General features: G+C 40.0%; 1 protein-coding gene across 1 annotated transcript in view; it reads left to right on the top strand.

The window, feature by feature from the left end:
* The window catches only part of dve (SATB1_N and homeodomain domain-containing protein dve), a 474,059-nt gene that overhangs the window by 409,641 nt on the left and 46,866 nt on the right, over positions 1-17,552 (top strand). Inside the window, exons 3-5 of the mRNA XM_067154226.2 lie at positions 5,731-5,928; positions 7,458-7,584; positions 10,346-10,448. Of these exons, the coding sequence (XP_067010327.2) occupies positions 5,731-5,928; positions 7,458-7,584; positions 10,346-10,448 (428 nt within the window). The remainder of the gene's footprint in view (positions 1-5,730; positions 5,929-7,457; positions 7,585-10,345; positions 10,449-17,552) is intronic.

Here is a 17,552-nt window from a genome sequence, read left to right as displayed (position 1 = left end):
AAATCCTGCGGGGCAAAATTCCTGCACCTCGGTGTCTACGAAAACCGTCAAAGTAGTCGGATGTAAAACAAATATTCAATATTCATTGACTTGGCCCTCAACGGGCAACTTAAACCCACTCTACAGTGTGATGGTAGTAGTACCAGACCTGTAGCTCAGATCCTTTCCAACAGAACAAAGATGGTCTAGGCCACCATAGCTCAATTGGTAGAGCAACCGACGCGAAATCGGGAGGTTGTCGGTTCGGATCCCACTGGTGTCTGGTTGGCCAGTTTTGTTCTGTGCTTAACATCTCTTCAACACGTACTAAATGTACGTAACACGACCTAATAGGTTGAAAGTCGGGTTCGATTACACATATTATTATTATTATTATTATTATTATTATTATTATTATTATTATTATTATTATTATTATTATTGTCCGTTTCACCTACTTTGGGGTACGATAGATCAATGAATGGTTAATGAGTCGTGTTTTCTTGTCCTCCCAGTACTTTTTCGTCCTTTCAGATCTTGCCCTCCTCTTATCTTCAGAAATTTTGTATAGTCGTTTGTGATTCACCCTGTCTTGAAACCTCTTTATTTTATCTTCGTTTTTTTTTATCTTCGCGGATCCATCTACAAGCATCTCTTATGTAATTTGGAACTCTCATAGGTCCTTCTCATTTTCCTTAAACCAGTTCGACTTGGTTCTCTTATTACGGAAATAGTCGAATGATATATTAGATTATATCAGTTATGCTTTTCGGGTCCATTCCTAGGATGTGACCATAGAAGTCAATTCTCCTTTTCCTCATTTGTGTCGGCAATCCTTTCTGTTTTCCTATACAGTGTTTCATTGCCGGGTTTTTTTTTCTATTGGCTTTACGTCGCACCGACACAGATAGGTCTTATGGCGACTATTGGGATAGGAAAGTGCAAGGAATAGGAAGGAAGCGGCCGTGGCCTTAATTAAGGTACAGTCACAGTATTTACCTGGTGTGAAAATTGGAAACCACGGAAAACCATTTTCAGGGCTGCCGACAGTGGCTGCCCACATTCTCCCAGATACAAACTCACAGCTGCGCGCCCCTAACCGCACGGCCAGCTCGCTCTGTGCTGGACAAAACGGAGGCGGGACAGATTTTCCTCCGGGTCCTCCTGTTTTCCCTTCCATCTTTCAATCCAGCAACACTCTCCAATATAATTTAATTCCATCTGTCAGTCAGTAAGCATTGCCCCAGTTGAGTGCGACAGCCTTCGGCAGCCGGCACAATTCTTATCCTCACCTCATTAATTTCACTCCAGACCCGGTCGCATTACTGGAAAAAGGCTGTGGATTTTCATTATTCATCCCAGTTAATTTTCGTAGAATATTTGAAATAGAAAGCATGCTCCTGCGGTTCGAATTTTTCGGAAGATTTGAGATCTCGGAGCTGTGATCTCGATATCAACCCTGACGCAAGACAACAAGCTTGCTTTTTATTCACTCCGAATCATTCTGACAGTTGTGTTATTGTATAAAAGGAACCAGATAAAACCCAAGAGCATGAAACAATTAGTGTCTGTAATATTGAAACAAAACAATAAAATAATCTGCATCAGATAAAAATGAAAATAATACAGAGTTCACGGTCAATTGTTATGGCGTGGCAGGGTGAAAACAACAGTATGCAATTTTGTAAGACCACTTGAGTGTGGTCGGATTGTGAAACAATCTGAAGATACGAGAATCACACACACACAAGTGTATTGGGCGATGGGTGACGGAGCCAAAACAAATCCTATCTCTCAGTACTGTATATTGTTGTGAATACAACCACCAAGATAAGGAATTGAACCGAAAGAGCTGGGTGGATGGCCGTAGTTACATGCACGGTGGTATTTTTATATTTTATTTAAAAAAATTATGTATATTGTTAGTGAAGAGAAGAAATGTTTCGTGGTGCACACCAGTGTTCAAGTACAAAAGAGGCAATCGAACGCACTAACAGCTACTGTTTATCACAGAAGTTACGTTGTTATCACACGGTACATCTTCTACCCTACCCCTTCAATTGTGTCGCAGCTATGGATCGAGAGCGGGGAATTATTTTTTCATAACAGACTCTCACTCGCACACCAAAAGAGGATAATTTATTGAACGCAATCGACTCTGTGGTATATTATTTTTTTTTTCGTAGTAATTAAAGCCGAAGATCAGTTGTAAAAAATTAGAATCTTCTCCTAATGCAAATCATTAGATTTTTAGTTAATGTACTTCGATTAATCTGGAGGCTGGAGACCAGACTGCTCTTTCATTGGTTCCAAATCTCGGCTACATCATATCCAGGGGAAAGCAAAGGTGGGACAGGATTTCTCACGCATCCTCGATGAATTTTATTCCAATAACAAATTCGGAGACACTAAATTTCTTCCTCACATCAGAATATGACTTAAATTTCCATGAATTAGGGCAATAATAATAATAATAATAATAATAATAATAATAATAATAATAATAATAATAATAATACCGAGCGAGTTGGTCTTGCGGTTGGGGGTGCGTACTTGTGAGCTTGCATCCGGGATCCGGGAGATAGTGGGTTCGAACTCCATTGTTGGCAGTCCTGAAGATGATTTTCCGTTGTTTTCCCATTTTCACACCAGGCAAATGCTGCGGCGTAAAAATCTATAAAAACATAAAGCTACATACGTACTCACAGTAAGGTGGAGACAATTTCCATTACCCTGAAAATGTATTGCAGCATTTCCATAATTTTCAAAGAATAGGCCTTTTTTTTGTTATTTGCTTTACGTCGCACCGACACAGATACAGTAGGTCTTATGGCGACGATGGGAGAGGAAAGGCCTAGAAGTTGGAAGGAAGTGGCCGTGGCCTTAATTAAGGTACAGCCCCAGCATTTGCTTGGTGTGAAAATGGGAAACCACGGAAAACCATCTTCAGGGCTGCCGGCAGTGGGATTAGGACCCACTATGTCCCGGATGCAAGCTCATAGCCGAGCGCCCTTAACCGCACGGCCAACTCGCCCGGTAATAGGCCCTTTTAAATCTGTTATGCTGCCATGCTCAAGATCTTTTTTGAAAGGTCCTCCTATTTACCCCCGGCTTGTATTGATAAATTCTTGATAGATCAGGGGTTTCAATAATCTTGCTAATAAATGGAGGTCGATATATATGGCGATAAAATTTAAAATTGACATGAACTAATGAGGCACTTCCTAGTGCGTAACTAAGAAAACAACTGTTAGGGAATCTGCCACCTGAATGTCATCCTGATAAATGGTGACTTATTTGAAAAGTCATATTACGTACTTCACACTCTCGTGTCTATTAGTGACGTTAATAAAAGAAAATAAGGAGAAATTATATATGCTAGAAACTTAAAAATTGATGTATAGACAAACATAAGAACAAAAACTTTAGTGAACCAGTTTCTGACGACGAGATGGAATTTTGATATTATTTGGAAATAAGCTCTTTATGGACTACACGTGCTTAAATACAGGTGTTTGCCTTCCTTTGTGCCCGTATATCTTAGCGCGGGCTTCTGCTATTTCTTTGTTCCTTGTTCCAGTAATTTTCTTCGATTTTTCCTATTGGTTAAGTTGACAGTAAGTTGTGAAATTTGAATGTGAAGATCTCCATTTTCTTAAATGTCTTATTGCTTCATTTCTACCAAGTAAAGGTCAATTTTGATTTTACCAATCCATTTCATCGTGTCTGTATCGGATTTGCTCTTTTTTCTACGTTTCGTAAGGGCTCGTTCCTTTTATGAGTCTGTAAAATATTAATCTACGTTTTCTAATTTCGCTACCCGTGTCTGTGTGTTAATTGTTTTCCTGTTCATTTCTGAGTCTGCATTCTGCTCGAATTTTCCTAATGTTTTCCGTTCTTTTTTCCTTTCAGTGTAATCGATGTTTGTAATACTAATATTCAGATCCAAGGCCTACAGATTAAGATGTGTTTTGCAGTACTGGCATCCAGACCTAAGGCCTACTGACTGTACTTCTAAAATTCAGACCCAAGGCCTTCTGATTGTACTACTAAAAGCCAGATCCAAAGCCTTCTGATTAAGTATGTTTTGTAGTACTGGCATCCAGACCCAAGCCTTCTGACTGTACTACTAAAAGCCAGATCCAAGGTCTTCTGATTAAGTATGTTTTGTAGTACTGGCATCCAGACCCAAGCCTTTCGACTGTACTACTAAAAGACAGATCCAAGGCCTTCTGATTAAGATATGTTTTGTAGTACTGGCATGCAAGCCTTTCGACTGTACTACTAAAAGACAGATCCAAGGCCTTCTTATTAAGATATGTTCTGTAGTACTGGCATCCAGACCCAAGCCTTCCTACTGTACTACTAAAAGACAGATCCAAGGCCTTCTGATTAAGATATGTTTTGTAGTACTGGCATCCAGACCCAAGCCTTCCTATTGTACTACTAACAGCCAGATCCAAGGCCTTCTGATTAAGATATGTTTTGTAGTACTGGCATCCAGACCCAAGCCTTCCTACTGTACTACTAACAGCCAGATCCAAGGCCTTCTGATTAAGATATGTTTTGTAGTACTGGCATCCAGACCCAAGCCTTCCTACTGTACTACTAACAGCCAGATCCAAGGCCTTTTATTAAGATATGTTCTGTAGTACTGGCATCCAGACCCATGCCTTCCTACTGTACTACTAACAGCCAGATCCAAGGCCTTCTGATTAAGATATGTTTTGTAGTACTGGCATCCAGACCCAAGCCTTTCGACTGTACTACTAAAAGACAGATCCAAGGCCTTCTGATTAAGATATGTTTTGTAGTACTGGCATCCAGACCCAATCCTTTCGACTGTACTACTAAAAGACAGATCCAAGGCCTTCTTATTAAGATATGTTCTGTAGTACTGGCATCCAGACCCAAGCCTTCCTACTGTACTACTAAAAGACAGATCGCGAATTTTACTCGACGGACGCAATGGTTTACAAAGACTGGCAAGCAGGAGGATATGAGCTCAGACACATGATTACACGCTTTGCAATACACGGATTTCATTATAAGCTGTGCAAAACAAAGAAATTCCATCAACCAGACACGGACTGTGTATGTGAACGTTGTGGTAAGAGTTGTGAACGATATCATGCCATGATTTGTACTTGTCGGCGCGAATCGATGATAGCCTTCTGCAGAGATGACTAATGTTGTGTATTAATGTAAATATATTTTGGCCATTGGCTGCAATAAATTATTATTATTATTATTATTAAAAGACAGATCCAAGGCCTTCTGATTAAGAAACGTTTTGCAGTACTAGAATCCAGACCTAAGGCCTTCTGATTGTACTACTAAAATCCAGACCCAAGTCTTCCGACTTTACTATTAAAAGCCAGATCGAAGGCCTTCTGATTAAGATGTGTTTTGTAGTACTGACATCCAGACCCAAGCCTTCTGATTGTACTACTAAAATCAAGACCCAAGTCTTCCGACTTTACTACTAAAAGCCAGATCCAAGGCCTTCTGATTAAGATGTCTTTAGTAGTAACATTCAGACGCAAGGCCTTCTTCCCGTAGTACTAAAAGCCAGATCCAAAGTCATCTGATTGTAATATCAAAATCCAGATCGAAGGCCTCCCAATTGTAGTACTAACATTAGAGTTTTCGACCCATAGAGATTATAATTGTAATTATGATATTTTAAAGGTATATGTTGTGGTATGGTAACGAATTGCAATTATCTTATCTTTCCAGGGTTCGTCGGAGGTCGCTCGCTGCCAGTTCACTGTGTAGTGGAGGCAGTCGCAGCTCTTGGAGGGGACGGCAAGCTGGGCTGGAAGCGACGCCCTGTCGTCGAGACAGACAGCTACGTCATCATACCTGCCAACACCGCCTTTCACGACCTGGTAGCTGTCGCCTTGGCTAGGCTGGGCTACCCGACAGACAGTGCATCTGCCGCCAGAGGTGAGATATTATTTGATTATTCTGATTTCTCTAATGAAAGCTATATTTCTGTTGTACATTTATTTATTTATTTATTTATTTATTTATTTATTTATTTATTTATTTATTTATTTATTTATTTATTTATTTATTTATTTATTTATTTATTTATTTATTTATTTATTTATTTATTTATTTATTTTATTTTCTTCAGCGCAGTTAAGGCTATGCAGTCTCTTACACTAAACTAAGGTTAACTAGTTATCAGTTATATGAAACTAATACAACTTATTAGGTCGACGGATACAGACTCTGCTTTGGCCGTACCCGTCGCCATGGCTCTAACATGGCTCTACAGCTCTGCATTCGAGAGATGGAGAGGGGCTGGCCCCCACCGCTGGCTGTCCTGACATGAGAATGGTTTTCCGTGGTTTCCATTCTCCTGCACTGAGGCGAATGCCGGAACAGTTCCTACTACAGGCCATGGCCACCAACCGTCTCACCCTCTCCGAACATCACCTAATAATCATCGAGTGAGCGACGTGGCCGTGCGATTAGGGGGCGCGTAGCTGTGAGCTTGCATTCGAGAGATAGTGGGTTCCCCACCCCCCTCCACCCCCACCCTCGCACTGTCTGCAGACCTGAAGATGGTTTTCCGTAGTTCCCCATTTTCACAACAGGCAAATTCTGGGGTTGTACCTTGATTAAGGCCACGGCCATTTCCATCCCACTCGTAGCCCTTTCCTATCCCATCGTCACCATAAGAATTAAGTCTCGCTGAACTGATAGACGGCGTTACCGTCTAGAAAGCCCAGCGTCCCCTTCAATAGCAGTTATTAGAAAGTAATGAGTGTGTTAAGACCAAACGAAACCCAACCAAACTTCATGACGCTATAGCCCCAAAGGGCCATCGCCTACCAATGGACCGCTGCTCAGCCCAAAGGCCTGCAGATTATGAGGTATCATGTGGTCGGCACGACGAATCTTTGTACTCAGCCTACATGATTATTATTTTTTTTTTTGCTAGGGGCTTTACGTCGCACCGACACAGATAGATCTTATGGCGACGATGGGATAGGAAAGGCCTAGGAGTTGGAAGGAAGCGGCCGTGGCCTTAATTAAGGTACAGCCCCAGCATCATGATTATTATTGAGGAGCTATCGATGGTGAGATAGCGTCTCCGGTCTAGAAAGCCAATAATAACGCTGGAGAGGATGCGCCATGCTAAGTACGCGTCAATTCGTGATCTTCAGGCCTTCGGGAAGAGGAATGATCATATCAGGGCTGTTGAGCCTTGGGTGGGGGTTTGTCATTAACTCTCTATCATCTTATCTCCTGATTCCTTCCGTAACACCATATTTCAAAGGCTTGTGTTGAAACTGTAATTTTAATCTCTATATAGTACCACGCCCTTGAGGAAAATCTCATATGGTGATATTCTATATTTCCAGCATAAATTAAATCTAAATTCTAGTAAATCAAACATCGGCCGCATTTTACATTAATGAATATTCGAGCTCTACTAATAAATTTACCTTTTTTCTTTTCAGGTTCCGTAGTTATCAAGAACTGGAAGCCACTTAACTTCGATAAGATCACTGACGGTTCTCAAGCCACTGTAGAAGACATTTTGGGGGAGCTAACGACCGTGGCGACTCTTAGGATAGAACTATACAGGTGAGTTAGTTATCCAGATTTTGTATATACTGTGGTGAAATACGCTGGCTTGACGCTAGTAGAAGGTTTGAGGAAAAGAATATACATAACACGCCATCTCAGCATGTGAGATAAACTGACCTTCAAATATTCTGAGTGGGATGCTCCGCCACTTCCCCGATCGCCTTTCTTTACACGTTAGTTGCTAACAAACTGCCTCACACTCTCTCGTCCGTTTTTGCTCTGAATTGTCAAAAGGAACATCAAATAATATCATTTAAAATCTTGTAGAGTTCCATCAGTCAAGGAGTTTGAAAGTTGTGGTAGCTGAGTGACATCTTCATTGGCCAAGATAGTAAGAGTTCAGATCCAGGCCAAGCAACAAGGTATATTTAGCGAATTCTATTCCTTTTTTGTTGTATATCCCGACTGTTTGGAGACCAGAAAATCATTTCTCAAGACCGTTGTTTGGCGCGTGCTACTGTATGGTTGCGAATATTGGGAAAACAGGAAGAAACAAAACCTGAGGCTACAGAAGTGTGGTTTTGGAGAATAATTACAAAAACAAGTTGAATGGATAAAAAGATCTTATGGTTCTGAAGATGATAGGGATCAGATACCGTGAACGAAGAATTATCTACAACCTGTATAAAAATCAGTCTGCAGTGATAAGAATCGAGGGCTTTGAAAAAGAAGCAGCAATCCAGAAAGGAGTGAGGCAAGGCTGCAGTTTGTATCCTCTCCTTTTCAATGTTTACATAGAACAGGCAGTAAAAGAAATCAAAGAGAAATTTGGAAAGGGAATCACAGTCCAAGGAGAGGAAATCAAAACCTTGAGATTTGCCGATGATATTGTTATTTTATCTGAGACTGCAGAAGATCTCGAGAAGTTGCTGAATGGTATGGATGAAGTCTTAGGTAAGGAGTACAAGATGAAAATAAATAAGTCCAAAACAAAAGTAATGGAGTGCAGTCGAACGAAGGTAGGTGATGCAGGAAATATTAGATTAGGAAACGAAGTCTTAAAGGAAGTAGATGAATACTGTTACTTGGGTAGTAAAATAACCAACGATGGCAGAAGTAAGGAGGACATAAAATGCAGACTAGCACAAGCAAGGAAGAGCTTTCTTAAGAAAAGATTTTTGCTCATTTCAAACATTGATATCGGAATTAGAAAGATGTTTTTGAAGACTTTTGTGTGGAGCGTGGCATTGTATGGAAGTGAAACATGGACGATAACTAGCTCAGAAAGAAAGAGAATAGAAGCTTTTGAAATGTGGTGTTACAGAAGAATGCTGAAGGTGAGATGGATAGATCGAATCACGAATGAAGAGATACTGAATCGAATTGGTGAGAGGAGATCGATTTGGCTAAATTTGACGAGAAGAAGAGATATAATGATAGGACACATCTTAAGACACCCAGGACTTCTTCAGTTGGTTTTTGAAGGAAGTGTAGGTGGCAAGAACGGTAGGGGTAGACCAAGGTATGAATATGACAAACAGATTAGAGCAGATGTAGGATGCAATAGTTACGTAGAAATGAAAAGGTTAGCACAGGATAGGGTGGCATGGACGGCTGCATCAAACCAGTCTATGGACTGATGACTCAAACAACAACATTTTAAAGTGTAAGGAGGATCGATGTTTATTAAATACGACAAAGAAGAGGAAAACAAAGCTCCATGGACACGTACCGAGACATGAACCTCTTCTCCAAACCATCATTGTAGGTAAAGTACTGGGAAAGAGACCCAGAGGAAAACCAAGAATGTCGTACATCAGGAACTCCGTCGGCGAACTGGAATGTTGTTCATATAGCAACATGAAGAGGCTATCAGAAGATCATCAGATGTGGCTACAGCGCCAAGGCATTGCTTTTAGCAACTGATGATGATCCCCACGGTTTTTCAAAGTTGATTTAGATTACTGTTACGGAAATAGTCCAGAGAATGTGCTCCTATGGGAATTTCAGCGAAGCAGAACCACTTTCTTCACTTGGGTCCTACTATTTATAGACGACTAAGTTACAGTGAAGACGTTTCATATTTGATGAGGAAATTAATTGATTGCATAAGGGTTCGTCTGAAATCGAGATAAGACTAAATGAAGGAAAGAGAACGGTATCAGAACAGGAAATTCTATATTATGGAGAACAGAACAGAACTTAGACTACAACTCCCTAAGCATAGAATTTCGGTGTATGGAGCAGAAACGTGACAGTAAAAAGACAGCAAGCGAATAACTATTAGCCTCACAGGTGGATTTCTTCAGGAGAGCTGTACGAAGTCAAGGATGGGTAAAGAAGACTCAATTCAGAGAAATGTTGAAGCTGGAGGGGAATGTGTCGGACGCCATTGAAGAATGAAGTTCGAAATAGTTCGGATACGTGAAAAGATGACAAACGAGAGAATTCCTAAGATGATGTGTGAACTGAAAATTTCAGGGCAACAGGAAACGTTCAAAAGCTAAAGAACCGTGAATGGGTGGTGTACGTATTACCGTGACTAGAAGATGCAAAAGCTAGAGAGAATTGTAGATGAGTAAAGTATATTGATCGATGGATTGTATACTGTATTCTAGAAAAGTGTTAATAAATTTTTTCTTCTGGTTCTGTTCCACGTAAAATTAGATCTCCCATGGTTATGATTGGATTATCATCAGCCAAGTAAACCTTGTTATTTTTTCACAGGCAAGCACTATTTTTACGGGGCCTGTTTAAAGGTAATGTATATTAACTCCATTTCTGTACATCCTTCAATTGTATTCCAAATTTGTTTCAGGGCTCGCCCGAATGTCCTGGCTGACATCAAAGACAAGTTACTCAGGCTGCTGCTCCTACAGTCACACGGTGTCCTAGTTAGTACCGGCTGTCCACTAGATGAGGTAAGGTTCTAATTTCTTATCCTGCATGTGTTATATTTATAGAGTCCGGATTATTAGGTGCTGATAGGTTAGACTGCAAACATACTTAAGCCAGTAACAAGTATACCCTACACTGTACAACGTTTATGCTATGAGATTTGCATAGATATTAGGGGTACAGCCTATAGAACTCCTTGAATTTATGCTACTCTGCCTACATTATGATACATCGGGTTGCATGACACTTCCTACAAACCAAATTTCTTTGCAATCTAACCTATTACCACCTACCAATCCGAGGTATTCATAAATAGCAATGGTATATTTTAAGCAGTTTTATACGTTCGAACGCCATCGTATACAGCGAGAGACATGTAACGTCTAGCACATTCTATGGTTATGTCGAGAGAGTTACATACGACGTAAAGTTTTCTAATGCTGTGGTGTATCGTAATTTTATCGATAAAAAAGTCAGGGAGGTTCTTCGTGTTATGTTAAGAACGATGGTGCAATCAAACTGGCGGATAAAATGCTTCCTTTCGGGAAAATGGAAATTATTTGTTACTTGCGGGCGAACGATCAATTTGACAAACTCGCCGTATTTGCTGTGCCCCTACTATGTAGGCAACTCACCCTTCAAAGTTCACGTTCGCGCTGGAGATCCCTTCGAACCAGTTACATAGGAATGAAAGAGCTATGTTGTTTCTATATATAAATACAATCCCACTGTGGGCAGCCCTGAAGATGGTTTTACGTGGTTCCCCATTTTCACACCAGACAACTGCTGGGGCTCTGCCATAATTAAAGGCCACCGTTACTTCCTTCCCACTCCAAGCCCTTTCCCATCTCATCGCCGCCATAAGTCCTATCTGCGACGTATAGCCAATATTATTATTATTATTATTATTATTATTATTATTATTATTATTACTATTATTATTATTATTATTAAGCCAATATTATTATTATTATTATTATTATTATTATTATTATTATTATTATTATTATTATTATTATTATTATTATTATTATCGCCGAAGATCAAAAGATAAGTGTTCATCAAGGCAAAGCTTAGGCATTATTGTTCAGTCATTCGTCCAGAGGCCCTTTATGCAGCAGAATGCCTTGTATTGAACAGGAAGGGTTTAATTGAAAAGTTTGAAGCTAAAGAAAGAAAAATCCTGAGAAAGTTCGTAGGACCAATCAGAGAAAATGGTGAGTACAGGAGACGGCATAACAATGAACTGTACCTGCATGTGGAAAGGATAACGGACACCATTGGGAAACGGAGAATTAATTTTTATGGCCACATAACACGTATGAGCTCTCAGAGATTGACCAGCCGGGCTGAGTGGCTCAGACGGTTGAGGCGCTGGCCTTCTGACCCCAACGTGGCAGGTTCGATCCTGGTTCAGTCCGGTGGTATTTGAAGGTGCTCAAATACGTCAGCCTCGTGTCGGTAGATTTACTGGCACATAAAAGATCTCATGCGGGACTAAATTCCGGCACCTCGGCGTCTCCGAAGACCGTAAAAGTAGTTACTGGGACGTAAAGCAAATATCATTATTATTTATTATAGAGGTTGACCAACCGGATCTTGTCCTACTTTGTAAACAAGTAAACCAAGGAACCCTGGTTCACCGAAGTCGAAAAAGACCTTCAGGAAATAGGGATCACACATGAAGACATCCAGGAACGTGTTCCTCTCCAGAAGAAAGTTCGAGCATACCAGCGATTCCAAGAAAAGCCGAAGTTGAAAACAGGCAAGAAGTGGACTGATGAAAGAAAGAAGGCTCACAGAAGGCGAATGCCGGAATACTGGCAAAAAATTAAAGCTCGAGGATGCAAACGGTTGAAATAACGTGGTCCACAGCCGGCCGAAACGAATAATAATAATAATAATAATAATAATAATAATAATAATAATAATAATAATGTTATTGCCCTTCATATAAGACCAAATCATAATGCAGGTTAATTATGAATTATAGAGAACATGTTCGGATTCTTGATGGCGTCCCCATTTGTCAGGCTATTGTCGCCTGCGAGTTTAGAACAGTCGTTTGGCCGGTAGAAGTGGTCATGTGCTCTTAATTCATGTCTAAATACACAGAGTTCGTGCGCTCGGCGCTAGATTGCAGCAGCTACCGCGAACTCGGCGACTGCAACAGGTGCGTAGCGTAACATAGCAACACATCAGTCCCGCTCCTCCGTCCTTCTTATTATTACGTCAATTCACGTTGAATTATCTATAAATAACTTACTAATACTTGTTCTGAAAACACACATGCTAATAATTATCTACTTTTAGCTCAATTTCATTCATTCCTTTAAGCTGAAAGGACGAAATGACAATTATAAAATTCGTGCAGCATTATCGCCGAAGTATATCCTCTTTATGATTCAGTGGGACCTTTCAAATAAGGCAAGGAAAGAATATTCTCGTCTACCTCACGTAATAAGCAAGTGACGGAATTGCTATTTCTCACCAAGGACACCCATGATTCGAATCTCCAACGATTTATTTATTTATTTATTTATTTATTATTATTATTATTATTATTATGTGAGTATGGACCTAATGGATCACGCAAAACTCTAACGATTCTGTTTTCTGAGTTGCCAAACAGCTCTCATCCTTTCTCCGTGGATCCTTTTTCGTTCTTCTGTCCACTTAGCTCCAGTCTTCTTTTTCACTTCGTTCTCTGGTTGCACTTTCCATCCATTAATTTTTTTCCTATAGAGGTTTCTATCCGCGGTGTCAGTTGAGTCCATATGGGCTTTCTTCAGATCCTTCTTCACTTCCAGTACCCATGGAATATTTTTTTTTAGATGTTCTATGTGGGTGAGAATCTTGTGTGTCAGTCTACTTGCCGACAGTCTGCGAACGTGCCCATAAAATTTCAGACGTCTTTTGCGGATTTCTGCTGGAATGTTGGAAAGCTCTTCTGTCACTTTGCGTGACCTCAGTCTATATCCATCTTCTGTTTTTCGGGGGCCGAGAATTTTCCTCAGGATTCTTCTTTCTTCTTTTAAAATGTTTTCTAGGTCACCTTTCCCATTTAGTGTAAGGGTCTCACTGGCATATAAGACTTCGGGCTTGATTACTGTATTATAGTGTCTGATCTTTGCATGGCGGGTCAAGCACTTTTTATTGTAATTTATTTATTTATTTATGTATTTATTTATTTATTTATTTATTTATTTATTTATTATTTATTTATTTATAATAGAAGTTTGTATACAGGTTGTACCATAATTAGTACAGCAAATTAAAACAGCTGTAAGTACACGATACTCAAAGCAAAAAATAGATCTTAGTAAACATAGATCCGCAAACGAGCCGTTAGCGAGATAATTTAGAAGTTATAGTTAGCAGCCATCACTGACTTGATTATCTGTAAACGTCATACTAGTTAGGAAACGGTACCAACACAACATTAACAGAAGTTACTGGATACTTTGGTAGAAGTGCTGTTGTTTTTAATGAACACGATAACAGTCTTACTTAGTATGTTACAATGACTGTACAGTGTATTTACTCGTAGTTAAAGGAAGTGTTCAAATGTCTCGTTTGCGGCCTATGTTTAGTAAGACGTCCTTGATTCTAGTATCGTGTACTTACAACCGTTTCAATTTGTGTTATTAATTATGATAGGACCTGTATATCTAACAACTGTTAAAATCGCCATCACAGGCTTAGATAAGCTCTATCTTCAGCATTAAGAGAAATGTTCACTGTGTGTCTTCTGCGTTGTCTAACAGAAGAGTCGACATCATTGCCAATCATAAATTAAGAAAAAAGAAAAAACTGCTTTAGTCTTGCATCCCACTATACGTTTTGAAAGAGGCATAGAGCAGGTTGTCATAGAAAAGAGAGAAACATGCCAAATACCAATGTGTCACCAGAGATGCTTTACATGCCGACATCGTACGACATGGAGTGATCAATGGACTTTTCCTCACCCTCCAAAAATCCGACTTCCTCTGTCGGGTTTGAACACCTACCATGGGATCCGGAGGCCGAAAAGAAAACTAGAAACAACAGAGTATTCTCGGCAAAAGAACGAACACGATTCAGCCAACGGACGAAGGAGTAGTGGCGAAAGAGGGAAGATAATAATAATAATAATAATAATAATAATAATAATAATAATAATAATAATGAAAATGAAAACCCACAACCTGTTTTCCAGTCATTGGCGGGTCAGGGATGTAATGAATGAAACACATATAGGCTGTTATTACAATGGGTTCGCCACTCCCAAGGTGATTTATTAATGAGTGATAAATGCTACGTAATGATAATGGAGAGTGTTGCTGGAATGAAAGATGACAGGGAAAACCGGAGTACCCGGAGAAAAACCTGTTCCGCCTCCGCTTTGTCCAGCACAAATCTCACATGGAGTCACCGGGATTTGAACCACGGTATCCAGCGGTGAGAGGCCGACGCGCTGCCGTCTGAGCCACGGAGGCTTAATAATAATAATAATAATAATAATAATAATAATAATAATAATAATAATAATAGCCAAAACTGGGATACTGTTACGCATAGGTTGGACTAATTACACTGGAGACGTCACGGAACACGTTTCAGTCCATCCTAATTAGAAGAGAAGCAACATAAATTATGAACACTGATCGATTGTGCAGCGCGCACCGAACTGGTCCAATAGCGTCCACTTGCTCTCTTTATGGCTTTAATGCACCTCTCTCTCTGAATGTTAACAAAAAATTATATATTTCCGAGAAAACATGTATAAGTTATTTCTGTATTTATATGAATGGGATAGTCTGCATTCATATTTATCTTATTATAGGGGTCCTCTTGTCCTGACGTAAGTTCCGTACGATAAGGCTGGTTTTGCACGGTCAAATAGATTAATTACAGATCCTCTGTAAAACATTTCCTAAAGTTAGCTTTCATGAAGTATAATATGCAATCATTGCACCGCTATACTATTTAAAATCGTCGCTCTCCTGCATTTTCTCCGCTAGACGGAAACATATATCTTCATGTCCGGTTCTATGGCTGAATGGTTAGCGTAATGGCCTTTGGTCACAGGGGTCCCGGGTTCGATTCCCGGCAGGGTCGGAATTCTAACCATCATTGGTTAATTTCTCTGACTCGGGGGCTGGGTGTATGTGTCGTCTTCATCACAATTTCATCCTCATAACGACGCGCAGGTCGCCTACGGGAGTCCGACCTGCATCTGGCGAGCTGAACATGTCTTCGGACACTCCCGGCACTGGAAGCCGTACGCCATTTCATTTCATATATCTTCATTATAGACCGTTATGTCTTTCAGTCTTCAGTCTGCAAGCTTCTGAAAATTTACTAATCGCTTTCAAAATCCTCTATTTGTAACTAGTTCTGTGACCTCGTATAGTTCTAGACCTCTTATCTTTAAATCGTTAGAAACTGAGTCTAACCATCGTCGTCTAGAGTTCCCTCTACTTCTCTTACCCTCCGTATCAGAGTTCATTATTCTCCTAGGTAACCTATCCTCCTCAATCCACCTCACATGACCCCACCACTGAAGTCGGTTTACGCGTACATCTTTATCCATCAAGTTCATTCTAATCGTATCCTTTACCTCCACATTCCGAGTATCCTCCTGCCATTGTTCCCAGCAATCATTCACGCCGATGTCATAACTGACACTTCTACCTTATGAGTAAGACTTGAGTCCACCCAGCTTTCACTCCCATAAAGCAAAATTGGTTTGAAAACATACCGATTTAAAGATAGTTTCGTCCGGGAGCTGACTTCCCTCATACAGAATACTGTTGATTGCTATTGCAGGCTCGCTGCATTAGTTCTACCGCACCTTGATTCAACCTCATTTAATATATTACCATCTTGGGAAAACACACATCCAAAATGCTTGAAATTATCTACCTGTTCCGGCTTTATATCCCCAATCTGATATTCAGTTCTCTACTGACTGGAAAAGCCAATTTTCATACAATACTAAATGCACATATTTTCGAGTACCAAGATATTAGACTGCAGGCTTTCGGCACAATCTGCCATTAAGACCAGGTCGTCCGCATAGGCCGAACTGTTTACTGCATTTTCACCTAACTGAATCCCTCTCTGCCACTTAATACCTTTCAGCAGATGATCCATGTAAACTATGAACAACAAAGGTGACAAGTTAGAGCCTTGTGTAACCCCTCTAAGTACCTTGAATTAAAAACTCATTCTACCATCAATTCTCACTGCAGCCCATTTGTTAACATAAATGACTTTGCTTGATGCCTTTACTAGACAGAAAAGCATAGAATAATAGATATGTTTTTGGGCTTACAAGACGAAAGAGCGAGTACAGATTCTTTCGTTGTTCCCCTCTTAGTAGCCTCTTACAACATGCAGGAGGTACAGGTAATACATCCTTTGACTTCAACCACAAAGGAGATACAAGAGTTTCAATAAATCGAAAGAAAAATGTGCGTATCCACAAGAGAGTGAATAAGCTCATGAATTATGAGAAAATGAAAAACATTCCAGCCCTCATTATTATTATTATTATTATTATTATTATTATTATTATTATTATTATTATTATTATTATTATTATGCCCAACTAAGGAGCACGTTTGAAGTTATTAGCACATTTTTGTTTTTTCTTCTTCTCTTTCCAATCTGCCAACGGCCATAGCCGTGTTGAAACACCGGATCCGATGAGATCTCCGAAGTTAAGAAACATTGGGCGTGGTCAAAATTTGGATGGGTTGCCACGCGCTGTTGAAGGAACGGAAAGGAACTAGCCACCCTACCGTACGTAAACTCCGGCTCAGGCACACCTCCCCGGAGGTTCGTACCTGCTTCGGGCAGAATACACCCTTACCTTACCTTCCCAATCTTTCTTCAATCTCTCGCTGTGTTCCTTTCTACTTTGTTTAGTCCATCCTGTTATTTAGTCGGGTGTGATTTACAGAAAATGTGTGTATGTCAATTAAGGTACTAGATTTTATTCTATCTTGAATGGTTTCTTCGCTAATGCCAATTTCATTTAGGTCTTAAGTGATTTCTTTTACCCAATTGTTGTGATTTTTCATTGATAACGGAAAGCTTAAAATGTTCTCTGTTATTATCCGTTTTATATAAGTGACTAT

This window comes from Anabrus simplex, chromosome 10 (genome assembly GCF_040414725.1).
Source record: "Anabrus simplex isolate iqAnaSimp1 chromosome 10, ASM4041472v1, whole genome shotgun sequence".
Taxonomy (NCBI): Eukaryota; Metazoa; Arthropoda; class Insecta; order Orthoptera; family Tettigoniidae; genus Anabrus; species Anabrus simplex.
This window is presented reverse-complemented; position numbering and strand designations above follow the sequence as displayed.